At 38.3% G+C, this 26,712-nt stretch overlaps 1 protein-coding gene across 1 annotated transcript in view; it reads right to left on the bottom strand.

Annotated features, from left to right (window-relative positions):
• Window positions 1-853: 853 nt before the first annotated feature.
• Window positions 854-26,712, bottom strand: part of HAAO (3-hydroxyanthranilate 3,4-dioxygenase) — a gene marked incomplete at both ends in the record, with an annotated part of 34,113 nt that continues 8,254 nt past the window's right edge. The window contains 8 exons of the mRNA XM_084283930.1: window positions 854-932; window positions 2,341-2,423; window positions 3,608-3,676; window positions 4,789-4,934; window positions 16,112-16,155; window positions 16,923-17,012; window positions 19,868-19,974; window positions 21,587-21,670. Of these exons, the coding sequence (XP_084140056.1) occupies window positions 854-932; window positions 2,341-2,423; window positions 3,608-3,676; window positions 4,789-4,934; window positions 16,112-16,155; window positions 16,923-17,012; window positions 19,868-19,974; window positions 21,587-21,670 (702 nt within the window). The remainder of the gene's footprint in view (window positions 933-2,340; window positions 2,424-3,607; window positions 3,677-4,788; window positions 4,935-16,111; window positions 16,156-16,922; window positions 17,013-19,867; window positions 19,975-21,586; window positions 21,671-26,712) is intronic.

Below are 26,712 nucleotides of genomic sequence, written 5' to 3'. Positions count from 1 at the left end.
TTAGGCTATTTTAAATAAAGACTTCTACAGCTGGAAATCCAGGACTGAGATGCCATGATGATAGTGTGGTGCATAGGCAGCATCCCACATGGTATGTCCGGCATGTTACTATCAGCTGTGATTGGTAATGCAGTACCAAGATTTGATAACCTGCTAACAAGTTACCTGAAGCAAGTACAGTGATGATCTAAGTAATGTGTGATGTTACTGCTGCTACTGCTTCCACTTTTACTAACACACCTTCCACTTTTCACAAGGAGAAAGTCCTTGTGATCTACTTGAGATCCTCAAGTAGTGGAGCAGAAAAAGTTTGTAATATCCCTCCCCCTCCCTTTTTTTTTTTTTTTTTAAAGGGCTTTTAATCCAAAGATCTCAGAACATCTGTAAAGTATTGCAAATAAAAGTTCGTGTGCTGTGGGCTTGATAACTCACATACCCAATTTATCATTAATGGCAAAACTGAGGCAAAGAAATGAAGAATGTAAGTAAATAGGCAAAACAATATCTGTCCTATCTCCCTCTCTTTACCTCACAGAGCACACTTGCACTTGAAAAGCTTACAATTTATTCCAGATACTATCATTTATATTACTATGTAGCTAATCCTACTTCATGGATCTGTTTTCATTTGCTTTCATGTAATAAAGTCTCATTTTTAACAAAATTACAGGTTGTAGATTTTGCTGAAACATTAACTACTTGGGGAAAAAAAAGTTATAATGGGGCATAGCACTTGATTCCAGTGTAATTATTATGTTAGACTGTTCAGATTTACAGGAGTTCTGACTATAAATTTATTAAGATGACATAAGTAGGTTAAAATTTTTCTTATCAATGTCAACTGATACAGAAACTAGGTATAAGGCTGCTTGCGTTTTGGATCCTGAGCAATGTAAAGAGCAACACATTCTTCTTCTCTTTTCCAGAAGTACCTGGAAAAATAGAAAGAGAGATGATTGAATACCCACATAGGGGAGGTGGGGAGGACAAACCAACTACCAAACCGAACAACTAAATACCTTGATGCTGCTGAAAAATAGAGGAATTGCAAACAGGTTCTCTTCTGACTACATTTGTTCTATTTCTATATTGGTATATCTTGCTATATTTTTCAGAACAGCTCTTTGTAATCATCCATATAAACCAAACATCATGACACAGTGGGGAAGAACATCTCTCTTCTTATGGATGTAGCAAGGGGAAATTCTGATCTCAGTGATGTAAGGATTTAAACACAGATATTATTTTAACAATATAAGCATCTAAGAATTCAGGAGTATTTTTGCTTTGTGGTCATCACCTTTGTATTAGGTGTTTATGCCAGTTTCAGAGATGACCAGAGATCAGTATCAGTGTACAGCAGTGAAACGTACAATAATATGTGCCTGCTGTACAGGTCTGATAAATGCCTTAATCCAATATGATCTGTGCTGGCAGATCTCTACACGTGCATCATGCCAGGATTTTGTAAACAGTCTCATTGATTGACTGCAGGACTGGGAATTAATTTAAGAGAAGTGATTTCATAGAAGCGGTGGACACAATGGTGGAGGGAGGAGGGGAGGAGGTACTTGTTGGAATCACAGGTGCAGAGAACAGTTCTGTGCAGCTGGGCCGTTTCAGGTCTTTCAGTAACAGCTTCTGGTGTTAGTTAGTGATTAGCAAACATCATCATTACTACTTATTACTTTTTTTTTGTTTGTTTGTTTGTTTTTTCTCTGTAGGAAAGAAGGTCATTTGTAATCATCTGCCTATAGTTTGCTGCATTGTATTACCAGTGGGTGTATGTAATCCTTCACGATGGGTACTTTATTGACCTATGCCACTTTTCACAAGAGTTGGCAAATACTTCCCCTTTCCATTCCTTCTGGAAACTATTTTCACCAGTTTTTCTTTTTACAAATATTATGTGTACCATGATTGTGAAACAGCCTTATGCATCCTACTCCAGGAAGAGAACTGTGCTCTTGGTCTGGCACCCAAATCTCACTGTATTGATGTTGATTAAGACTTATCTGAAGTTTAGAGGATTTGCTGTTGCCATTTAGTATTAGTATTCTTGCCATCTACCTTTATGCATGGTCTTTTGTGTGCTGCCTTTTCTTGGTGTTTATCTTTTATTTTCCACAGCTTAATCGTACAAGGTGAGCTAGAATGAATGCCTGGCTTTGTTTCCTCCAAAAGACACTTCTGCCCTAAGGAGTAATATTGCAAATCCTGCAATCACAGAGGCTATGCTTCTGCACCAGCTGATGCCCAACTTGATATGGACCAAATAGACAGAATTTATATTGTTGGAGTCTGGGAAATCATGCTGTTGAATCGCTCATCTCTACTCACAAAGATGGGGCACGGACAAGTAGGCTGTCACCAGCAGTTAGAGTCAGGGTTTTACCATCCATAGTAACTGTAGATGCACCCTCCTGAAGGGAAAGAAGAGACGGACAGCTTTTAGTTTTCCATGGCTTATCACCAGCAGAAAGAAAATGCTGCAGGTAAGTATGGAAATCTTTCCTACTGAAAGAGCACTTCAAACAAAACACTGTTTTACAAGGCCTAGCTAAATATTCAGCTGATCTTCCCCATCTGACGCTATTAGCATCAATAAAAACATGCTTCATGGTTTGTTGTTCCTCATCATAAAGCAGCAACCTATTGCCTGATGCCTTAGGGATGTGCTGCTACCAATCTAACCGAGCATCCTGCAAGTTGGTACAACTATCTGGAAACTCACAGGGATAACCTGCTGGAGTACTTCAAGCTCCTCTTCTACTTTCCTGATTCCTAATACCTTTCTAAGTCTTGAAAAGAAGTTCACAAGTCAGCAGGGAGCTGACAGAAATCACTAATAGGCATCTGTCTACACTGGAACAGACTCATCATTATCTTGTCAAGCAGAGGAACCAGATTCCTGCCAGCAGCAAGGTCTTGATTGCACAGGCTGCAGTGAGCTGCAGTGTAAACAAGTGTCTTTCAAGAATATTATGTCTTTAATTAGTATTTGATAGTCCCTGTGAATTTCAACAGAACAGGAACTGATAGAAATACCTGCCTTACGAGATAGTTTCCCTTGTGTAAAGGGAAACCAGCTTTTCTCTGCTGTTTTTCCCTTGGGCTGCAAGAGTTTCTTTGAAGCCAGGAGAAAGATGGGCATCTGGATCAACTACTGCTGTGATTTAGCATAAAAATGTTTCTGGATTTTTATTAGCTTTGTCTACCTAGTTCCAGCTGGAGTTCAGTATGAGGACAAAAACTTCGAAGCAAGAACTAATAGGTGATGGTTTTTATCACCCAGAGGCATTCTGATGTATTTGCAAGGTACTCCCTAGCAGGAATCAAAATCCCCATCTAGAACTGATAGAGGATGGCAGTAGTTCTGTTCGCAACATACAAGATGAGGGAAAAGAGGGATTATTTTTATGGTGGCAGTTGTTTACAGGGTTTTTTTTTCATGATAGTTTAAAGCCAAACGATGATTCCTGTCGATGGCTTCTGTGAGAAGGAAGGTAATCATTAATTTTTGTTGTTTGTAGTAAGAGGCTTTACAACTGTGCAGTTTGCTCTGAAATGTGAATTCATGGGTTAATATGTGTGAATTGTCACATACCAGCTGCCATATCCAGATATCTGAATTACTTTTACTTTTTTCAGTTATTCCTGGTCCATAAGCTATAACCTAGAAAAAAAAGGAAAGAAAAGTAATGGATTCATCCCAGTGACTGAAGTGTACACATTCATCTTTCTACAGCATTTAAACATTCTATTTTTAAAGAAAAATGTTCATGGAGGATGACATTATTTTTACAGACATTAAAATTCACATTACGTTTGGTATTCTCATATTGATTCCTACTGATAAAAAGGGAACTGATCACACCTGCCACTCCTTATGCTCTTCTGCATCCTCACTTATCTACTCCTTCTGCCTCCTCCCACTCTCTGCTTTGCATCTATATCCTTCCTGCTTCTGTTCTTGGAACAGGCGCTTCCTCCTCATGAACTCGGGCCCCTGTCAAGAGTATGTTGAAGTCAAAAAGATACTTCCATTAACATTAAAAAGGCTGTAGACCAGACCTTATTTTTCTCATTATCTGCCCTTTTTGTGTTCTTTCTGACAGTCCCACGCTCTCTGTCACTCTGCTGTCGAACGTATTGGATTCTTCAGAATATGACTCCAAGTAACCCAGGGAGAAAATATCTTTTGTAAACCATCGCACATGCAGCACAGACATCACATGGTAACAGCTTCATTTACACTCAAGCTGGACTGTGTTTGACAAGGCTGAGAAGTGCAGTGCTCTAGCATGGCCCAGGCTCTCTGGGGCTGTCCAGGTCTTTGTTTCCATTTTATGTGGATTAAGAAGGAAAAAAAAAAAAGTGTATTTACACATTTGAATTAGATTTGGCACCAAGAGTGCTGTACAAACATATATGGAAGCTGAACGCGCTAGTGAGCAGTGATAGCATCTTGCTGGTATTTCTGATGTGGGAAATAAGGGGGCGGGGGAGCTGTTTTAATCTTAAAGGAAGTGAGTGGAAATAAGGTTCAGGTTGATTCTGCAAATAGAAGTATCTGAGACAGGAGTCCCCTCCCCTAGGTGCGTTGGATCAATGGCCAAAGGTGGGCATTTCCAAGGGGCAGGGCAGGCTACGACTGAATTGCTTTTTTAAGGGTGCATGATTTTCTCAGCAGATAGGGTTGCAAGGCCTGGATTCGTTCACTCCAAATATGAGACACCTATTATATGTATCTTTAAAAATCTCTTTCATAGAAATTAAACCACCTACCTCTGTTTCGAAGTTATCTCCAAAGATACTCAAAGATTGCTTCTGTTTTATTTCTCTGCGATGATCTTTCAACCAGCCTTGGAAGGAAAATGGCTCCATAACACAAGTGGAATTCAGTGGGAAAGGCGTTTCTTTCAGGAGTTCATCTGTAAATGCAGCAGAGGACTATCAGTGGCATTTCCCTTGAGCTTTGCAAACTTTTTACGGTTGCTTACAGCTTGAAGAGTTCAATTCACAGGCATTACCTAGGTAAAAGTCAATGACCATATAGCACCATTTGCTATTACAGTTATCACGATGTAGCACTTGAGGTTAAGACGCATCTTACTTGCATGTCTTGGTGAAGTTGCTTCCCTGAAGCTGTTGTCAGAATTGTGCATCCAGGCTTCTTAAAAACACATTCAAACAGTATGTGACAGACTAGAGAGTCCTTCTGGACATGCTCTTTGCTCTCTTTCAGACCAGCCCGTGCCTTTGTAAAAACTGATGTATTGTTCCTGAGCCTTTTCTGAGCAACCCCTGGCACATCCCCATAGAATGAGAATGAGACCCCTTGAACCACCTTCCTCTCTTTTACATAGTCAGTATTGGCCTTTGTGCTTCTTCTCCCCTATGTGCTAAAAACACTGGCCACAATGAAGCAACCTGGTTATCACAACTTTAAATAGAATATAAAGGCTTTTCTTGTGGTGCTCCTGGATTTGTAGTTGGATTTAATTTCCAGTCATTCTCCTTCATAACTGATTTACTTTAAAATAGCTGGAGGACTGAATGCAGTTTCACTGTAGCTAGTAAAATTCAAGGCTTGTGCTCCGTGTTGCTGTGAGTTGGTAAATGACTAAAGTTAATTTTGTCTAGCAGTGAAGTTCAGAGACAGGGTAATCATCTTGGGGATCCTAGGTAGCTGGTTCTGAGAAGCCACAGGGGAATGCCTCTAGAACGATTTCATGTCAGGATGCCAACTAGATGCAGGAAAAACTCACCATATGTCTGTCTCCCAAAGGCATTGAGCTAATAAACTCACAGCCAAATTCTAGTTACAACCCAAGGAAGAGTAGGTTTTATCAAGTATTAGGGTACTCCTTAGGCAGAATTCCTCTGGTTCTTTTCTAAAGCCACATTTCATAGCTCTGCAGTGTTCTGAAAGCATTACTGCAGTTTTTCACGGAAGGCCATTTCAAATGCAGGTTTTGAACGGTGTGAGAAGGTGGTCAGTGCATCCAGGGCATGGCAGTATCCTGCATAAGCTGCTGCTATTTGATGGATCATAGTATGTACCAAATATCCACATTTATCTTCAGAAAATCTGGATGAGATGAACTCTTGTTGTGGAAACAGGTTTTGTCATTAGAATAAATTCTCTTTAAGAGTAAATTCTATTCTAAATATAATTTATTCTTTCTTTCTTTTAAAAAAAAAAAAAAAAAGAAAGAAACTTTACATTAGATTTATTCTAATCTGGGCCTGGAAACATTAACAGGAGCTAGTCTAAACACCGTTTTATTGTTTTATGACACTACAAAGCAGCATTAGGGTCATTGCTTGGTGATTTTTTTTCACACTGCAATATTTCTGATTTTATTTCTCAGTTTCACAGGTTCTTTGAACTTGCTTTGGAGGTATTTATAAACACTTGTAGACTTTGTCCTTATATTATAGATACATCCAACTATAGCCATTGCAATTTTTTTTTTTTTTTTTTTTTGTTAGGGAGAGATACAAAATAAATATCTAAAATGTCATGATGATTCATAATCACACAGAAGAAAAAAATCAGGATATTTTATCAAAAGTTACTCAGAGCAATTAGGATTCCAATAGCTTTTAAAATATTTCAGTAATAGTAGCAATCTTCACTTTCTAAAGTAATATGAAGATAGCAGAGATTTTTCTGTTATCAGACTAAAACAGGTCACTTGAAATTAGAAAAGCCTTTTGTAATACAAGAAAGACATTGGTAGTAAAAATATATATATATATTATTATATACATTGGTAGTAAATTGGTAGTGTATATATACGTTGGTAGTAAAAAAAAAAATAGTATTTTGTAATACATATACATGTTTGTGTATATATGTATGTATAGACGTTTTTCATCTCTTACTCTATCACATGCTATATTTACCTATATCTACATTTCTCCCTACATATATATCTCTATCTCCCTACATCTCTCTCTCTCTGTGTATATATATATGTATGTAGGGAGAGATGTATACACACACACCAAGATGCCGTGACAATCCCGCTCAGCTCATGGGGTTACACCTTGTTCAAGAATTCCAGCATCAGGCCAACATCAGTTCTGGCTTCACATGCTGGAGAGTAGAAAGCAACAAACCGAGTCTCTAGGACAGGCGCTGTGAAGTTTTCTGCAAGTAGAACTATAAATGCTTCCAATGATTTATAAGGAATTTGGGGTAAAAAAAAAAATAAATAAAGCTGATTTTGTTCTGAGCAAGAAGCAACACAAATCTAACAACGAAAATTAATTATTAATTTCTTAGTTGGTATCTTGACTTCTGTCACTTATTCATAGTAAGCATGATTTTGCTAGTTTTCCTCTTTCTAGTGATCAACTCTTGATCAACAGGATGTCACAGGGATTACACAGGGCTATAGGAAAGCAATCTACTCATACTTAGGGTCAAGGCAGAGTGTAAACACAACCTGCATTTTTTTATTTTTTTTTTAAGAGTCCACACATTGGAAGTAGAGCTTCATTTCAAGTGAAGCCCTGAAGAACTTTCAGTCAGTCTGCTGACATTTTCTTGTCAGTGGGCCCTAGTTTGTGATGGTGTTTGAGCTTATTCCAAAAATTCAGATGTGTTAACAATACTTGGCCAGTAGTAGGACAATGACTTCTGAAAACAGAATCTGGATGAAGTCAATGTTTGGTGTAAGCCATTATGATGATTCTCTTGCCTGTTATTGCAGAAAAAATAGGAGAGCACTGTGATGATGAAGTATATGACATGACGCATCTGACATTGTTAATGGCCTGCTTGACTGAGTCCTCATGTAAAGTCTTCATCTGCAGATTATCCCTTGAAGCTGAAAGCTGCATGTGCCCTGATTCCTGTGAACTTGAGCTAATAAAATGCAATGAGGAGGATCCAGTACTTTGCAATCTCACATATACCGGGATTGAAGCCTGGTGCTTCCAAAGGAACTGAGTGTTTCTTATCAGCCCAATGACTTATATTAAGTTACTGTTGTATATATTTCTGCTTAGCCTGTATATTGGCTTTCAGTAGCAGGAGACATGAGTTGGTGTGTTTCTGGATTTATTACTTCATATTAACACTGTGAAACAAGGAGACCTTAGTGATAATAAGGGTATTTTTATATAAAAATAAAATATGCTAGAAATAAAAAAATGCTAGAATTGACATCTTCTTACATTTTGCTAAGTTAGTCAGCTGAAAGCCTTGTGTATTTATCTCCAAGTGATGTATCGCTAAGTGGAATATCAAATCTAATATGTTCCTACATGTTGTACTGTTCAGGAGATCCATTTAAATAGTTCAATAGTTAAGTCCATTTTTGGAGTTCATTACTATTAAATATTCATACCCCAGCAATGCGTTCTTTGTGGTTTTTATAGCTCTTTCCAGCTTTAAATTAGAATGTGATGATATCATGTTAAGCTGAAAAATACATCATGTTTACGGAATGAATTTATAAATATTTAAAAACAGAAAATTACAGTTTTCATTGGATGTTGATTTCAGTTAAACAACAGAGACTCTATTGAGACCAAGAATATGAAGTTGTGGGGAAAAAAAGAAAAGGACAGAGAGCATGCAAGAAAACTGCCAGTGCTCGTATGGCTTGTTCCAGTCTCAGCTTTCTAACATGTATGGTCCCAGGGTTTGTGAGCACAACCTTGACAGAGACTGTCTAAGGGAGAGCTGGGGACTTGCTGGGATTACTGTTTTTCTGATAGTAATAAAGAGGATTGCCACTGGCTACTGGGTAGATGTGTGTGCATTTGCTTACCCCAGGCTTGTATACTACTTGGGGCTACTTGGGAGCTTTCCCCTACTCCAGTGATATACCTAAACTTTCTTGTCAAGCATCATCTCATTCTCCCAGAGTGTTTCTTAAACTCTACTAACCCCAAGCCCTTATCATATCTCTCTTGCGAACCTTGTTTTTTAAGATTTGTTGCAAAGGAAAAAAAGCAATAAAGTCTATAAAATAAAATACATTGAAATAGTGTCAACTATGAAACTGATTACGTTGGCTTTATGAAAAACTGTATTTTTTCAGTGACATGCCATTCTTCACTTCTAGGCAGCACAGTCTAGATGGAAAAATCATTGACTCTTTAAATCACCTGGTATGTTCTTACTAATTGAGAAAGGCCCTCCATCCTGAGTGACGGTGCTGCCTTAGAAACAACCCATCTCTGCACACTGTGGGCCCATCTCTGAGCAAGAACACGAGAAATTCCCTTACAAATAGTGTCTCCTTCTGTAAAAGAGGTAGGCATCCTTATCCAAAGAGGAACACTTAGATCCTCTTTGTTTTGTTCTTATCCTTTAAAAAGCATAAAAATGGCCCATGATAGGGATAAGGAGTTATTTTAGAACTGTGTATTAATTTATTTTTATCTACTTTAGACGCATCCCTTCCATCTCTTAAATAATACTATATTAAAATGAATAGTTCTGACATGACAGTTTTGCAGATTTTAATCTTAAATTGCCATTGGTGGCAATAATTTATACACTGGGATGTTATTCCCAGCATGCCTACCTAATTCCTTTGAAAAGTCAGCTTCATTCTCAGCGCTAACAGACAAGTTGATGAGACTAGTAGGAGTTTAATAGCTCTGCAAGTCAAATCAGTTAGAACCTGTGGACTGAGGGGCATAATTTTAGGCACCTGTGTTTAAAAACAAACAAACAAAACAAACAAACAAACAACAACAACAACAACAAAAACACATGGTTAACTCATTCCATATAAAAATCCAGAATGAAAGCACTGATGATGACTGATTACATAGGAGGTTAGTTAGTTCATTTTGGTGTTGCTGAGTGTAGATGCAAAAAAATTTAGTTGAAAATTCAGCACTCACATGGTGTAATCATACCTTTCCCTGTGTAACTGTATTTGTTTTTGTAGTGTACCCTGAGAGTTGGCATGACTGCTAATATATGACTCGTCCATGTAATTATTTCTGGGCACATTTTTCCTTGTGTCATTAAATCTATGTTAGAAACTAAACAATTTTTTTTTTTTTTCTAATTGAAACAGGAGTTTGATGTGTAAAGCTTTGAAAAATATTTTTGTAATAAAGAAATATTGTATCTTCAAAAGGAGACATCACCAGCCAGGAGGAAGGGAGTAAATTAGAACAACAAAAATGTAGGATTTAGGCCATATTTCTGTTTAAAGGCTTGTCATGATCTAGCTGGGTCATTGTAATTAAGAATGCTAAACTGTATTGAGATATACTGGCTAGAGTTCCAAGTACAATCCTAAAATCGGGAATCTTACCTTTTGTTTCTGAATCAGCCTTTTATATGACTGTGGGCATTTTATTAATTGTCTTTGTGTGTAACTTCTCCCTCCATAGAAGAGGAAGGCCTGTGAGACTTCACTACATTTGTGAGATAAGGCTTTTTACAGCACATGTGAGTTATTATTACTAAATATCCTTAGAAACACTAGTGAAAATGTCAGGCTGACACTATAAGTGAGTATTCTGATTCAGATGTTACCATCTGGGGGACACTTAAGAACATGCAGATAAAAAGAAGCTACCTTATTAGAGAAGATGTACCTGCTGTGAAACTGCTCTGAGCTTTAAAAATATTATTTATATATTTACTAGAGTCTGAACAGAAAGGAAAACAATTTTATATGGTGTTTCTTTCAATTTCCATGGTGGGTTTATTATATACATTATGTACTTAAAGGTCAGCAGTGGCTTGCTTCCCACGGTGAAGAATTGGGATAGATCTCAGAGAATACAATTTATGTTCTGCCTTCCTTTGAGGAGGCTTAGCTGAGACTATTGTAGGAGATGCACTCTTCTTCTCAGAGATTTTGTTGTTGTTGTTGTTTGATGACTACTGTCATTAGTGGTTCTGGGTCCCTAATGAACTGCTTGGAGTGCTCCTGGCTCCAGGGAACATGCAGCCAGCAGGCCTGGCCTTTGGATGATATCAGGTTTGGGATTGAAGAGTTTAGCAGAAGTTGTGATATGACAAATTATAGCAGCGAGTGTATTCGAGACATTGTAAAGGTATTTTATTAAGAGTTAATAACTTAGGTTAGTTGTGGCCTATCTGGTTTGTCTGAACTTTTCATCTACAGTATTAGCTATATACTCACTGGGTGTATATATATCTGTGTGGTATAACGAGTTGTTAAATATGAAGGAAAAGGAAATGGATGAAGCCAGTGAGAGGCTGCATGGTTATATAGGACTGTAGGAGTATATTAGACGATTCTAGTCCCTTCTTCGACTTAGGTAGCTGTTGCTGTTCAGGTGGGCTTCAGGAGAGAGATGAACGTGACTTGGGAATTTCTTACAGTTTCTTGTGCAATTTTGGTGGGTCTAGGCAGTTCAAAATTATTGACTATTTTTGTCAGCTTGAATACCATTCCGTCCTGGAGATCTGCTGCTGGCTGTTTGCAAAATACATTCCCAAGAGAAACACTTCTTAATGTCTAAACGCTCATATGCTTGTTCTTTTAATACAAGTATTTGAATCAGAAAGAAGTCACATATTGTAGAAGACAAGAAGTAATCTAGATATGTTGGAAGTACTTAAAAGATAAGCGGAAAGAGAATCAGATATTCAGTTTTCTAAGCTAAGTTTTCTAGCAAATGAAACTTATTTCCAAAATGTTTGTTCTTATTGAAAAACAAACAAACAAACAAAACATATCTTTAGAATTAGTGTACCTTCAACAGAAAAATAAATATTTATATAGTTATATTAAATTCAAAACAATGACCATACATTTGCCATTTTGTAAATGAAGACAGAATTTCTTCCTTTCCCTCTTCTTCCATTACATTTCATGTAAAAAGCTTGGATTATTTCAGTGAGTACTAGCAAGGTAAACTTTTAAATTTCTGAGTACTTTTGTGAACAAAGTTCAGCCATTACTGTTTTTTAGAACCAGTGTTTGTGTCTGTCTGAACTGTATTTAAATGTCCCTCATCTTCACTATGAAATTGCGATGAAATAGAAACTGTGAGAGGAGAGCCTTGCTTCCACGCTGGTTCAACCAAAACTGGCAAGAGTTGTTTTGATAACTGTCATTCCTGATGTCAAACTTTGTGTAAAGGAAAACAAACAGGCAAACATACCTCGAGTGATCCATGTTTAGCCTGTGTCCTAAATGCATTCATCCTTACTGATAAAGGAAGGGAGATGTTTTCTCAGACCTTATCTCTATACAAAGGAGACTAATAATTTGGTAAAAAACAGTTCCACAGAAAGTGCCTCAGATAAGGACTGCATGTAATGTGTGTTTCTGATTGATTGTACTTGAATGTACTTGAATCACTCTTCTAAAAATGTGTCTTTTTAATAGCTATTGCCGCCTCTTTGTATATTCTGAGTACCCTGGTTTATGGGACTTGCCCTAGTGTTGGCCGAGACAGAAAGCATAAATAAATCAAGAAGTCTGGACTTAGATCTTTTTTTTTTGGTGGTTCTCCCTTTTTTTTTTTTTTTTATTTGTTATTTTTTAGAAGGCAATTGAAGCTTGATTGATTCCATTTATAGCTTTCCTGTATGGGTGAGCTGCAATCAAGGTTTTATTTGAAGATGTTTTTCATCCTTTTCTCTCACAAAAGGGGAAGCAATAGTTCAGATTTATGTAGAGATGAACCTGAGAGTGCTTCAGCTGGCACTTTAAAACTAAAGGGATTCTGGATTTTCAGAAGAGAAACTAAAAGAGGCTGGAATCCAGCTCTCTGCATAGACCAACTTAAATTTTGTTAAAACATGTCTTGAGTGAAACATCATGAGACACTGGTGGTTGCTTGTTAACAAGTGTTATGCTAATTGTTGAATTCTGCTTCTTTGGGAAAAAAGAAAAAGAGAGGGGAAGAGGGAGAGGGGGAGAAGGAGAGATGTGCAAGACAAGAAGAGAGAGAAGAAGAAAGAGGAAAGGAAGGAATGGGAGAATGCTTAAAAGGGGAGAGAGCAAGCAAGCAAGCGAGAGTGTGAGAAGGGGAGAAGGAGGGGAGGAGGAGAAAGAGGGAAGCTGAGAGAGATGGGGAAAAGGAGAAGAGAGGAGGAAAGAGGGAGGCAAGTGAGAAAATGAGCAAGTGCATGGAAGGAGGAGAAAGAGGATGCAAGCAAAAGTGAATGCAGGAGAGAGAAACAGAGCAAGCAGGAGAGAACAAACAAAAGCAAGAGAGTGAGAACAGGGAGGGCAAGGAGAGGGTGTGTGAGAAAGTAAGAGGGCAAGAGCATGCAAGAAAGAGGGAGGCCAAGAGAGAATGAGAGAATGTGAGAAAGGGAGAGGAAGGAGAGAGTGAGAACAGAAGAAAGCTAGCGGGAAAGAGAAGCAAGCAAGTGGAGAGAAAGTGCATGACTGAGAAAGAAAGTTTTTAGTTTTTCTGCTTGCTTGCTTGTTTCTCACAAGTCTCACAGCTGCTACCTTAAAATTCTGTAATTGATGATCTGGGGTCTTTTTGTCATGTACAAGACACCACTGAGACTTTCAGCATCTTATTATCAATGAGTATCGAAAATTGCAAAACCTGAGCTGTTTGGTAGGCTGAAGTCCTGACACTGAAGTTCGTTGACTCGCTTTTTGAGTCAACACTCGCTTAGCGACAGTTAAGCCACAAACATTTCAAATATTTGTTGTCTTGACTTGGAGGCTACTCCAAGGGAAGAAACTATTTAGGGGGAAAAGATGTATTGAGCTCTGAGCAAAACAGGTACCTTTATTGCTTTACTGTTTTTTTTTTTTTTTTTTGTCTCTTGAAAGAAACAAAACTTTTTTTTCAGCTTTAATTAAAGTCTCATGGCTTTTGGCTTTTGCACAGCTTTTGAATAACTTACAAGGAAAGGACTTTATTGGATTTATCAATAAAAAATTCTCAGAGTTCTTTGTTTTAAAAAAAAAAAAAGACCAGAATATAATAACTTCTGATTGACTGTCAGGTCTATTCTTTAGCTCTAATTTTCTGCAAAAATATTGACAATATAAATCTTTAATATTGTTTTTTCTGTTTTGATATTTAATAATTGGTTTCTGTCATAAGCTCTTACTTCATACTAGTGAGGCACACTTACTGGAAATCACCGTATTGAACAAGATACTATGTGTGAGGATTTTTTTTTATTATTATAGCAGCATCTAGAGGCTTCATCTGAAATTATACTTCCTGTGCTAGACATAGTGAAGACAATGAGAGATAGTAGCTGCCCTAACACACCATCCCCCCCTCAAAAAAAAAAAAGGGGTGGGGGGGAGAAGAGAAATATAAGGGAATTATTTGCCTCTTGGAATAGTAAGGCATGTCATATGGGTCATCTAGATCTGTAAGTGCTAATTTAATGCATTACCCAAGATCACTACTACCTGGACAAGCTTGTGAAGTGTGCCCATGTGAACCTAATGAAGTTCAACAAGGTCAAGTGGACGGTGCTGCACCTGGTTTGGGGCAATCCAAGACACGAGCACAAACTGGGAGAATTCATTCAGAGAAAGACTTGGGGGATCTGGTGGACAAAAAGCTCCACATGATCCAGAAGTGAGCAATTGGAGCCCCGATGGCCAACTGCATCCTGGGCTGCATCAACTGAGGAGTGGCCAGCAGGGCGAGGGAGGGGATTGTCCCCCTCTGCTCTGCCCTTGTGAGGCCCCACTTGGAGTGCTGCATCTAGCCTTGGGGTCCCCAGCACAAGGAAAGATGTGGATCTGTTAGAAAGGGTCCAGAGGAGACCACAAAGGATGTTCAGAGGGCTGGAGCACCTCTCCTATGAAGAAAGGCTGAAAGAGCTGGGGATGTTCAGCTTGAAGAGGAGGAGGCTCCAGGGAGACCTCATTGCAGTATTTCAGTGCTTAAGGAGGACTTATAAAAAAGATGGAGAGCAACTTTTTACTCAGACAGATAAGGATAGTACAAGAAGTAATGGCTTTAAACTAAAAGAGAGTAAATTCAGATTATATGTTAGGAGGAAATTCTTCACTTAGAGGGTGGTGAGGCACTGGCACAGACTGCCCAAAGAAACTGTGGATGCCCCATCCCTGGAGGTGCTCAAGGCCAGGCCAGATGGAGCTTTTGGCAGCCTCGTCTGGTGGGAGGTGTCCCTGCCCATGGCAGGGGGATGGAACTGGGTTGGCTTTAATGTCCCTTCCAACGAAAGCTGTTCTATGATTCAGGCTGGTGTGATAATAGCCTTTTGGAAGACTGGAAAAGCCCAAAGCGTTTTCATGGTGCATATAGACAGAGAGAAGTAAGATCATGGAGACAATAAGACTTTCTCTTTTAAGAAAAACAGAGACTTTTTGGAGAAGCATGTTTCCTAGTCAAGGACACAATGCTGAAAGCTGCTTCAGCTGCAGCCTTTCAGGCAGGTTTTTGTCTGGTTTACTGTTCCCTAAGTGCAGGGACTTGCAGGGTTGCTATCCCATATACAGGACTCTTCTGTGAATTTTTCATTGTGGTCAGGATTATTACCCATCACTATCCACGTTTTAGGTCTCTGCCCAACAAACTCAAGAGTGCAGTTATGACTGGAGTGTGTTCTCCAGTGTGGAAGTTGCAGTTGCTATTCAAAAACAGATGCAAAATAAAAATAGGTCAAGACAGCATGGAAATGAAATATTAAATGAATCAGACATTACAAGAACTAAAACCATGTGTCTTTCCATGGGCATCTTTGTTTCCTGAGTTAGTCATAGGTAAATAGTTATACAGTTATAGGTAAAGGAGAACAAGTAGCTATATAGCAACTATAGTAGCTATAGATCAACTCACTAAAACCTCATTCTCCACAGTCAGACGACTTTTTCTTAATATAAGACTGGAATGGCATGCAAGAAAAATATAGATACTGAGGTTTCACACTGTACAGTTAACTGATAGGTCATTGTGACATCCTCAAATGAACAGACAGGATTTTGGCATTTTCTTTTTGGTAATCATGTATATGGATTTTATTTGTGGTTGGGATAATGAGAGGAAGTACTTCCCCAAACAATTTTCATTTACATAATCACAAAGAAAGAAAAACAGAAACTTAGTCATTTTACGTGGACAGAATCCTTGTTGTTCAATCAGATATAATAATTGTTCTAATTCTGAAATTAAATTACATTACCTGGATTTGGTTTTCCAGTTTTATACTGCCTTGAATTGAAGAACCTGAAATAATAAACATTAAGCAACAGTAAGAATTTATGTTCATGTTTTGTAGGTTAAGAGAGATTAGGCAGTAATGTTAAGAATAGCTGTGCTAGATCCTCAGCTACTATCAAATGTATTCAACAGGGCTACCCCTATTATGTTGACAGAGAGTTTGGCTGAAAATCCTCAAAAATTCATGCCACTAAAAAATTTCCTATTCTGGTGTTTATACTGATTTTGATTTCACTTGCTTGCTGCTTGTACAAGTTTACTTGGACCATAGTTCACCTTTAGCAAACATTTCACAAATCTATAAGTTAATTGATGACATTCACACATTTCCTGGAAAGCAGCTGCTTTTTACAATATCTAACAAATTTGCCACAGTCCTGATTATCGATGAATAATATGGATTAACAGTATTTAAACTAGGGCAAGCAATAAGAGCGAAAAGCTCTAAGGCAGCTTAGAGTTTTACCTAGTTAACATCAATTTAGTGTTAAATTTTCATTCAGTTCTTTTATTTAGCAAAAATGTATGTTTACTTCGTAAAGTATGTTCCAAGTTTCAGTGGGTGACACCTTTTTTTTTTAAAAAAAAAAAAAGATTTAATGATTCTAGGGTATACAAGATGCAATTAAAGATCTTCAGAGCAGTAATTAACTTTTAACAAATCTATGAAAAATACAGCATAAATAGAAAATGGAGTATATAAGTCACAGGCTGATAAAGATCCATTAGATCATTTCAAATGTCTTTTAAAATTTACACAGAAAAAGGCTTACTCTTGAATTATTGGTGTAAGTTGAGTGCCGAGATCTTCACAGTGAAACCACTTTTCAAATAGGACATTAGTTGATTCTCCAACATAGTATCTGACAAAGTAAAAACATTATTAATTTTTTTTTTATTAACTAACAGATCGTGCACTCTTTTTGATAAAATATCTACTTGATGTGTGTAAGCATGTATTATTCTGAAGCATGGTGTACTTTATTCTGAAGTGTGGTTATTTAGGGAAGCTTTATTTTTCCCTGATTAGCTGACTGGTGAGGTGCTTAAATTTCTGTCAAGGGCCTAGTAGTTCTGCTGATCAACTTTTGCATAAGTTACCAAATTCCTTTCACAAACTTTCCAGATTTAATCCTAGAAATTGTTTTGTGTCATAACTCTTTGGGACCAATAAACCCCACTTTGGGTATAGTTTCTACAAAAATACCGGTCCCCAAATACAGTTTTCAGTAACTGCTTCCAAGCAGCTGTTAGATAAATGTTCATTTCTAAGAGAGTCCTCTTGCTTATTGCTCATGCATGGGCAGATAAGAATACAAGACGGATTATGGATTTGTTTGAAAAAATTTGGCTGCATAAATTTGGAAAGTGTTGTTTATCTTGTCAATCTGCAAAGTCACTTTGTGTTTTACTTCCATTATTTTGTCTTAATGAATAAATAAATTGTGCTGAGATCAACAGGACAAAGTAGCTGTTGTCTCTGGGATGACAAAAATAGAAGTTATCTACAGGTTAAAAAAGAACAACTACATGGCAATGGAGAGATATTCCAGTACAGTCACTCATAATGACAAGTGATTGTAAATAGGACCTGTGTCCTTTGGGTTAAAATGACTGGAATTCAGGTTTAAAGGGGTAAACAAGGCTTATATAATTATACTCCACATGTATGTGTATTTGTGTATTCATGTCTGTCTTATATATCCATATTAGTATTGTCCAGAAACTAAGAGCTCTGCACTTCTTCCAGTTTTGGAAAAAGAGGGTACTAGGAAGAGGGTAACGTTATTAATGCCTACAGCATAAGAAAAGCTGTGCTATGAACACAAATGTTGGTTACCTGAGAATCCACATAGAAGGGAAAGGTTACAAATGTCTCTGTTGGGAAAAGGCTTTGGAAGGAATATGCACCTTGCTAGGCATTAAAGAAATAATACAATCTAAAAACGAAAATCAAACTTAGTTGGCTTAGTTTGCCATAGGATTAAGTTTTGCTAGTGCACTTTTTTTATAATACAAAGCATGTAATTGTTACCTAGGTTGAAACACTGAAGCAGGCTCTTTTTATTTCACTTGCACAATAATCAGCATGCTGGTGGCTCTGATTTATGACTGAAGCTTGTAGGCATGGTAAATAATGTAATGGTAATATAACATTAGACCTTGAGTCTGCATACTTCAAGGCAATCTTTGCTGCAGGTGGGTGGAAGTGAGAAGCTTGACAAGAACAGAAGTTCTGGTTGTAAATCTCATCTCCCATGAGCATGCGTGGAGCCAGTGTTGCTTCAAAAGTACAACATGATTGTTCACTTCCCAAACTTCAGGCATCTTTGTGTCAGTGTGAAACCCTGGCCACTAAACACCTCTAAGTGATTTATTTTCAGGTACTTGATTAGATATTTTCAATTAAGAGTGTGTTTTGTTAATCCAATTATTTTTTCCACCTGCAAACCATATGGTAGCTTCTGATTAGTTTAAATTCTCACCCAAAGCATGACTATGTCAAAGTGCAAATCCCTAGATCTACCTGGGGTTCCTTGTAAAGCCATTCAGTATCTTCGTAACTCATGGCATCTACAAGCTTTGTGTATAAGGTAGGTTATTCTATCTGAAGTTACCTACAGCTACTTATGTTCTTTTATTACAAGTGATCATCATTTTCTGAATCACTAGCCAATTGTTTCTAACTCAAAATATCTTTTTTAATAATGCTAGTGCTCAGGATTTATGGACCTGCTATGAAAATAAAATTAATAATAAAAAAAAAAGTGCATAGATAAACGCTGCTTCAAGTCAAGTGGATTTGTCTTCAGCTTCAAATCCATTCAGGTGACTTTCTGAATTATCCTCCTCTTAAATTCCTATTTTTTTCTCTAGAATTCTTTGAACAGTGTGTGTGTGTATATATATTTCTAGCTCATATATTCAAAATTCCCCTTATTTGATATGGCCCATGCAACGATCAAAACTACAGACAAAAGGACAAAAACAGTACATTACAGATATTACTGCAATTTTAAATCTTTATAAACTACGTGAGTAGCTGTGAACTCACTTTGGTCAGCTGTATCCAGTTAATACCAAACCAGCTTTTCTAATTTGGCTATCACTGCTGTGACTTGCCTTCTTAGACTTATGAATTCTGCAAGGTTACAGAACAAGTCTCAGTCTTGCTCCCACTAGAATATAAAATAAATCTTTCATTTATTTGAAGACATTGTTCTCATAAGGCAATAAAACCTAGACAGAGGTGTTTACAATGTAGGGGGGATAGCGTTAAGAAAATTGTCTTTTGTTTCTAGCTACCCGCACATTTGCCAGGAAAGCTCTTCTTTATCTTTTTGTTTTCAGTGCCTACCAAGGAATTAATGTTCTACTTGCCAGAACTGATATGAAAATCTCTTTTGATTTGTGCTGTTACAAAACTCTGAGTTTTTAAACTTAAGGTGATATTCATAGGTGATCTATAGATTGATAGCTCTAACCACAGGACATGTTGTGAAGACATTTCAATGTGTTCCTTGCTAGCCTAAACTAAATGCTAAATGAGATCTCTGTTTGTGTGTAGATAAATGCATGTGTGGACAAAACTAGTAAAAAAAAATTGTCAGGGTGGATCTATTGAATTACTGCAAAAGTATAATACAGTATTGTATTGACATGAGAAATTAATTTCATATTATGAATCCTAACAGAATAGCCAACGGTTATACTTCACCTGAGCCCATCGATTTCTGTCTTTAATCTTTCCCTCTCGATCACAAGACCCACAGTGTCTGCGTATCTCTGAGGAGAATGAGGTATCCTAGCAGGTAGGAGAAACATCTGTTCAGACAAAGAAATGGGAAAGCATCAGTGGTAGGAGGGTTTTTGTTTTGCATATCATCCTTCTCCTGTCCCCAGTCCTCTGTTCACTGTCCCCACATTCCCCCTGCTCCTTGTTGATCTGTGCTGCTCCCTTGCAGCTGCATTCAGTTTGGTACCAACAGCCTGCAGATGCTGCATTTTGCTTTCTCAGTGAATGATGACCATTGATTCAGCGATCAGCATTGCCTTTATTGCAATCCTCCTAGATTGATCATCATTGCTAGACACACATAAAATGAAAATCTAACCAGTTACTCTATCTGGAATCTACGTGTATAAATTTACTGCAATTTCTCAGTAGCAGAAATGGAAATAAAAAGTGAGTTCGTTGTCAGCTCAAGAAGATTTCTAACGTAATCATCCATGTGTGTCCCTCCAACACAGTGAGACCTGTGATTGTGTGATAAGGAGAATTCTCCAAAATTAACAAATACGAGGGACTGTGACAGAGAATGGACAACATTTGGTTGGGAGAAGCCTATTACTGAAGCCTGAAAATAAACTTTCTTGTAGCATCTATTTGACTATGTAGGAAGGTGGTGGTAAGCATGTGCTGTTTTTGAGTGTTACAGATTTCATAGCTGAGTTTGGGCGTGTCATTGCAACTTCTCTGTCTGCAGGACAGAGCGAATGATAGTGCCTTAGTAGGACTGGTGCTGGTCTTCCCTCTGTGGACATTGTGTGTTCCTTTTCATTAATGCTCTGGTATGTGCCCAGATCTCAGGTGTAGAATCTATTATCAGACTGTCCCCATCTACAGGTTTGAAAGTTTAGATCTGTTTAATTGAAAAGGTCACAATGCTTCTTCTAGTGACTAAGCTGTTGGGTCTAATACATGTCCTTCCCTTTAAAGACTGACCCCACTAGATCTAATATTTGATCCTCTCAAAGACTGAGAGCAGTTCAAGCTTTTGACAATGATAATGAGCGGCAGTAGTGTCACATCTAATAACTTGTAGTAACAGCAAGTAAAACATCTAGTCACAAGCTCATTTACAGCATTGAAATCTGTGCTTTAGTAAATCTGCTACTACATGGAAAAACATCTGAATGAAGGTGGATACATTTTGTCCATAAATTGCTCTTTAAAAACTGTTCTGGTATTATGATGGTTGTGAAAGCTAGCCGTGACAACTAAAGAAGGCTGAAAATAGCTGAATTTCTTAACTTCTAACATTCTAAGCAGTTTATTTAATGTGGTGTTTGGGTGGGTGGGCAGTATTTACCTGACAGTGTGTAAGTAAGACTGATTCACTTGAATTCACGTGGCTGATTCTATGCCATGAAGGGGAGTAAGAACTCCTTTCAGTATTTTCTTGGCTGTCTGAATGGATATCCAAAGTACCCGCAGATTTTTATCTCTTACTGAAATTGTGAAATGTTGGACAGAGTATTGTCTTTTGCTGTTAATTACATGGAATTTGTTACAGTGCATTCAAGCACTTATTTGTTTTTTTAATCCTGATGCCATTTCTTACATAGCAGCGATAAATTAATTTTGATATACTTCATAAAATACTAATTTAGCATACATACGTACAACAATAACAGAAAAACAATGGTGTTTTACCTCCCCTTCACGGATGAAAATGTCTTTTTGCTTCCCATTTTCAATTATCTTTAAACACATGTCTCCTTTCACTTGGTAAAAGAGCTGAAGGAATGGGAAAATAACAATAGGTCAACTGCTCCAAAACATTCTGTACTTCATATTCTGTTTTTAAAGAATATATGCACAAAAACATTCAATCTGTTTGCAAATACTTACAGCTTTTTTCTAACAATACATAATAGACTTCCAACCTTCATTGCTTTTTAAAATTTTATGAAATATGTATTATTTCCATTATCTGCATACATATGACAGGCTGTACAAGAGATGTGTAATTGCTTGAAGAGCTCTTCCACAAACATATTGGAACCCTGCTCTACTGTCTTTAATCCTGGGGATTACACTTTGTAGGGCCGGGAATTTATGGTTGAGACATCTGTTAATTGTACTGCATATAAAGCTTCATTTCCATTGTTTTTCAGCTCAGATGTATCAGGGTCTTCACTGTTCCATTCAGTCAGATTAAATGCCCCCTTTCCAAAAATGCTTCAGATATGCAAGCCCATTTTTATTTATTTATTTTTTTAATTTTAACAGAGCTTTTTCAAGTGGGAATAATTGCCCATTTAGAAGCTGTTCTGCTTTATTTCTGTGGTCACTCTGAAGCCCTGCAACAGCTGCTCCTCATCCTACTGTGTGTGTAAAAGGATTATATTCTAGCTTACATAAGGGCAGGGCTACTGAACCTGTAATTCCGCCTTCAGTGACCTTTCCACGGTTCTGTTTTCAGAGTAGCTTTGTGAGGGCTCGGAGGTGTTCAGACCTGGCCTCGTGCTTCATGGAAGAGCTGTGCTATGATCTGTAAGCAGGTCTGTCGTTGACCTGGAATAATGGGCACATTTTTACTCGTACCGTATAATGATGGGCAATAATACTTCAAAAAGTCAACTTTACCTTTCTCATTCTGCCTCTCTGCCCAATTTCTATATACTTTTCATATTCTGTCTTCCATAGCTAGAAACCAAGCAGACTAATACATATAGTTGCTGAAATTCAGGTTAAAATTGCCTGAAATCTGAGTCAAAGTTAGAACTACAGTGGAAATTATTTTATCTGTAGCTATTCACTACAATTTTAACAAAATGGAAATAAACTGCTCATGAAATATTAATAAGAGAAAAAAGAAACCACCCAAGTATTATGGAAACCCTGAAGCAAACATTTTCCGTTAGAAAAGCTTAATCAAATTTTTAATTTAATTATTTTTTATTTTTTTTTTCTGAAACAGTTCCTGATATATGGATTGATATATGTTTCAAAATCCAAGGAACACACTCATGAACATAAGAATAAATACTCTACCAGGGGAATGAAATAGTAGAGAGAACTGAAGATGCACTGGAAAAAAGCTCATGCTGAGAGCTCTTACATGAGTGGAAAGCTCACCTTGTGCGAAGGAGATCACCATGGCTAAATTAAACTCTTGTCTAGATGGCCACATTGCCAGGTTACTTATCCTCATTGCACTCCATTTTCCCATGTTCTTTTCATATCATTTTCTTGTGTGTTACTGAATGACTGTATAAATGCAATATTATCCCTCATTACAGAGCGTGTCAGGCTCCTTGTACAACATAGTCGTTTGGGTGGAGAAATGCTCTCTCCTCCATTTCAAAAAAGACCTATCTTATCTAAGAATATAAGGTTCTGATGGATTCTCACACAGGCCATTGGTAATATCACAGAATCACAGAATCACAGAATTTCTAGGTTGGAAGAGACCTCAAGATCATTGAGTCCAACCTCTGACCTAACACTAACAGTCCCCACTAAACCATATCCCTAAGCTCTACATCTAAATGTCTTTTAAAGACTTCCAGGGATGGTGACTCCACCACTTCCCTGGGCAGCCTGTTCCAATGTCTAACCACCCTTTCTGTAAAGAAGTTCTTCCTAACATCCAGCCTAAAACTCCCCTGGCGCAACTGAAGCCCATTCCCCCTCGTCCTGTCTCCAGGCATGTGGGAGAATAGACCAACCCCCACCTCAATACAGCCTCCTTTAAGGTATCTGTAAAGAGCAATAAGGTCACCCCTGAGCCTCCTTTTCTCCAGGCTGAACAAGCCCAGCTCCCTCAGCTGCTCCTCGTAGGAGTTGTTCTCCAGGCCCCTCACCAGCTTTGTTGCCCTTCTCTGCACCCGCTCAAGCACCTCGATGTCCTTCTTGTAGCGAGGGACCCAAAACTGAACACAGCACTCGAGGTGCAGCCTCACCAGAGCCGAGTACAGGGGGACGATCACCTCCCTAGCCCTGCTGGCCACACTGTTTCTTATGCAAGCCAGGATGCCGTTGGCCTTCTTGGCCACCTGAGCACACTGCTGGCTCATATTCAGCTGACTATCCACCATCACTCCCAGGTCCTTCTCTGCCTGGCAGCTCTCCAACCACTCATCTCCCAGCCTGTAGCTCTGCTTGGGGTTATTGCGCCCCAGGTGCAGGACCCGGCACTTGGCCTTGTTGAACTTCATGCAGTTGACCTCAGCCCATCGGTGCAGCCTGTCCAGATCCTCCTGCAGAGCCTTCCTGCCCTCGAGCAGATCGACACACGCGCATAGCTTGGTGTCATCTGCAGACTTACTGAGGGTGCACTCAATGCCCCCATAATAATATGGCACGGGCAATGCAGAAATTGAAAGATCCTTTTGGAACTGATGACTTTTGGAGTGGTATCTTCCCTATAGCTACTGAGGGAACTGTTCCTAAATGCTTGCACAGACATATTGATGATGCAAAGAACAGGACAGTTTTATGCTGTTAGTGAGTACAGATTGTGTGGATAAGCACCTTACTGATAATGGAAGGCTGAGGAGAGGAAAGGAGCCTTTCAGCTCAACAGTAGAGCAATCCAGACATAAGAAAAGATTCTTGACACAACACTGAGTTTTGAATTAAAATAATTATTTTGTAGTGGGAAAGGAGGAGGGAGGTAGGCTATGCATTGTTCCATTGCCAATAAATGTGTTTTTTGTTTGTTTGTTTGTTTTTCTGTCTGAATTTAAATACTACCTACCATTGTAAATTATGTTTTTTTTTTTTTTTTTTTTTTTTTTTTTTGTGAATGTCTACATGCTTTAGGCTTCTATAAATCATCTGATGTCACTGTGATGCATTAAAGTGGCTGTAATTACTGAATCTACTGATGTCCTTATATTATACCCTGAACTTTTATTGAGGAAACTGTCAAATGTTTAACATTTCTGTGAGTTATAGTCCATGCCTGTTTCATAGGACAGTTTGCCAATATAGTATTATACTGTCATTTTACTGGAACTTTTTTTTTTTCCTTTTTCCTTTTTTTTTTTTTTTTTTGCTCTTTCCTTTTTTTCTCAGTGCTGACCAAGCTTTGCATTCTGGGCAAATATGAGCTCTTCCTACGTACCCCTCCACCCCCACCCCCACCCCCCCACCCCAGAAAAAAAAAAAAAGACATGAAGACACATGAGTAATGAAGTAGTGGTGAGTGTGTGGGTGCTTGATTGTGCTTCAAACTGGATAGCATTGTGTCAAACTGTGAGGAAAGGCAGCTGGATCAGTGCTGAATTTCTAACAGGTTTGCACAGGCCAAGTACAACACAAGATGTGCTCTAGGTGATCCTGCTTGGTAGGGGGGTGGTGATGATCTTCAGAGGCCTCTTCCAACCTCAGCCATTCTGTGATTCTCTTTTATGCTCAGTAGTTCGGTGTATGGCTTGCTAATTTAGATCCACCTTTGACATCAAACTCTGCCTAGATATAGTAGCCCAGAGCTCTGTGAGTGTTCTTGTGGCTGACAACTTATTCATGGGCCTCTAAAGAAATCTGCAGTTTGCACTATACTTTGATCGCTGATTTTGAAAGTGGAATTTAGGATTGCTTAGCCACTTCTGCGACGAGGTTCTGACTTGGCGTATCCTGGTTTGCATTGCACGTCAGATTGTTAAGTACTAAAGTAATATGAAGAGCAAATCAAATTCTGATGTGGGAGTAAAGTCTGGGTGTTCTCCAGACTTCAGCAGTGACTGATCTACATGAGCACAGAAAAACAATTTTCTCCCTTACTCATCACAAGGCTTTTCAGCCATCAGAAGTCTGGAAGGCAAACAGATGAGGAAGGCAGAGCAAACTGTTTGTTTTTTTTTTCTCTGCTCATTTACATGTCACCTGTGAAACATGAATACTAGCCAAGACTCATCCTAACAATTTTATGCAGCAAACATATTTCTGAAGACACAATCTCTTTCTGATGCAAAGGGATCATCACTCTTATTGCTTTCTAATATGAGCTTTGTTTCTTATTAAAATATTCAGAGTTTTCACCAGATAAATGTGTTTTTAAAATATAAGGAGCAAAAAGATCTTGCTTGCTCTGCTGAGACTCATGTTCTCAGTTTAACTCGGGAGATAAGCACTGCAATACCACCTACTGGAATGATCGTCCTAGCCACTTTCCTCTCTCCTTAGGCATCCAGTATCCCCATACAATCTAAAGGGAGAATGAAGTTGCTAGGGGAGTTTCTCCAAAGCATGCTGCCTGGAGAGCAGCATAAGCTAGAAGAAGGGGTCAGGCTTCATTTAAGCAGATTTGTCAGAAACTGGAGCCAAATCCTACTTGTGGTGTGTATGTGAGGGGGAGAAAAAGAGAAATTGAAGCTCAGGCTAGGAAATGCAGACGAGCTGTGACAGATATGACTTGAAATCTTTATCGCTTTTCAGAGCACAACAACTGTATCCCAAACAGAAAGTGTAAATATGCTATACGAAGCTGAAGGGATTGGCCAAGCTGATCAGAGGAGAGAGGGTTTCTGTTCTGAAAATCCTCTGCAGGAGTGCAGTGCTAGGATTCTGACCTGGGGCTGCATCAGTTTGTAGCTGGCTGCATACACGGGAAACAACCTAGATGCCAAGAGCAGAAACTTCAGGCACTCATGCCACAATGAGAAGCAGGGCTTTTAACACCAAGTGCAGTATTGTGCCAATGCAAATGTGTTGCAGGTGGTAGATGAAAGGCTGATTTGAATTTCGCTGCATGGAACTGCACTATTATATGTAGACTCAACATCAGGTGTGAGGAGAATATGAATTGTTATGAAATTAAAGGCAGCTAT

This window comes from Netta rufina (assembly GCF_964035555.1).
Source record: "Netta rufina genome assembly, chromosome: 3".
NCBI lineage: Eukaryota > Metazoa > Chordata > Aves > Anseriformes > Anatidae > Netta > Netta rufina.
Note: the sequence above shows the minus strand (reverse complement) of the source record. Positions and strands in the feature narration are given on the sequence as shown.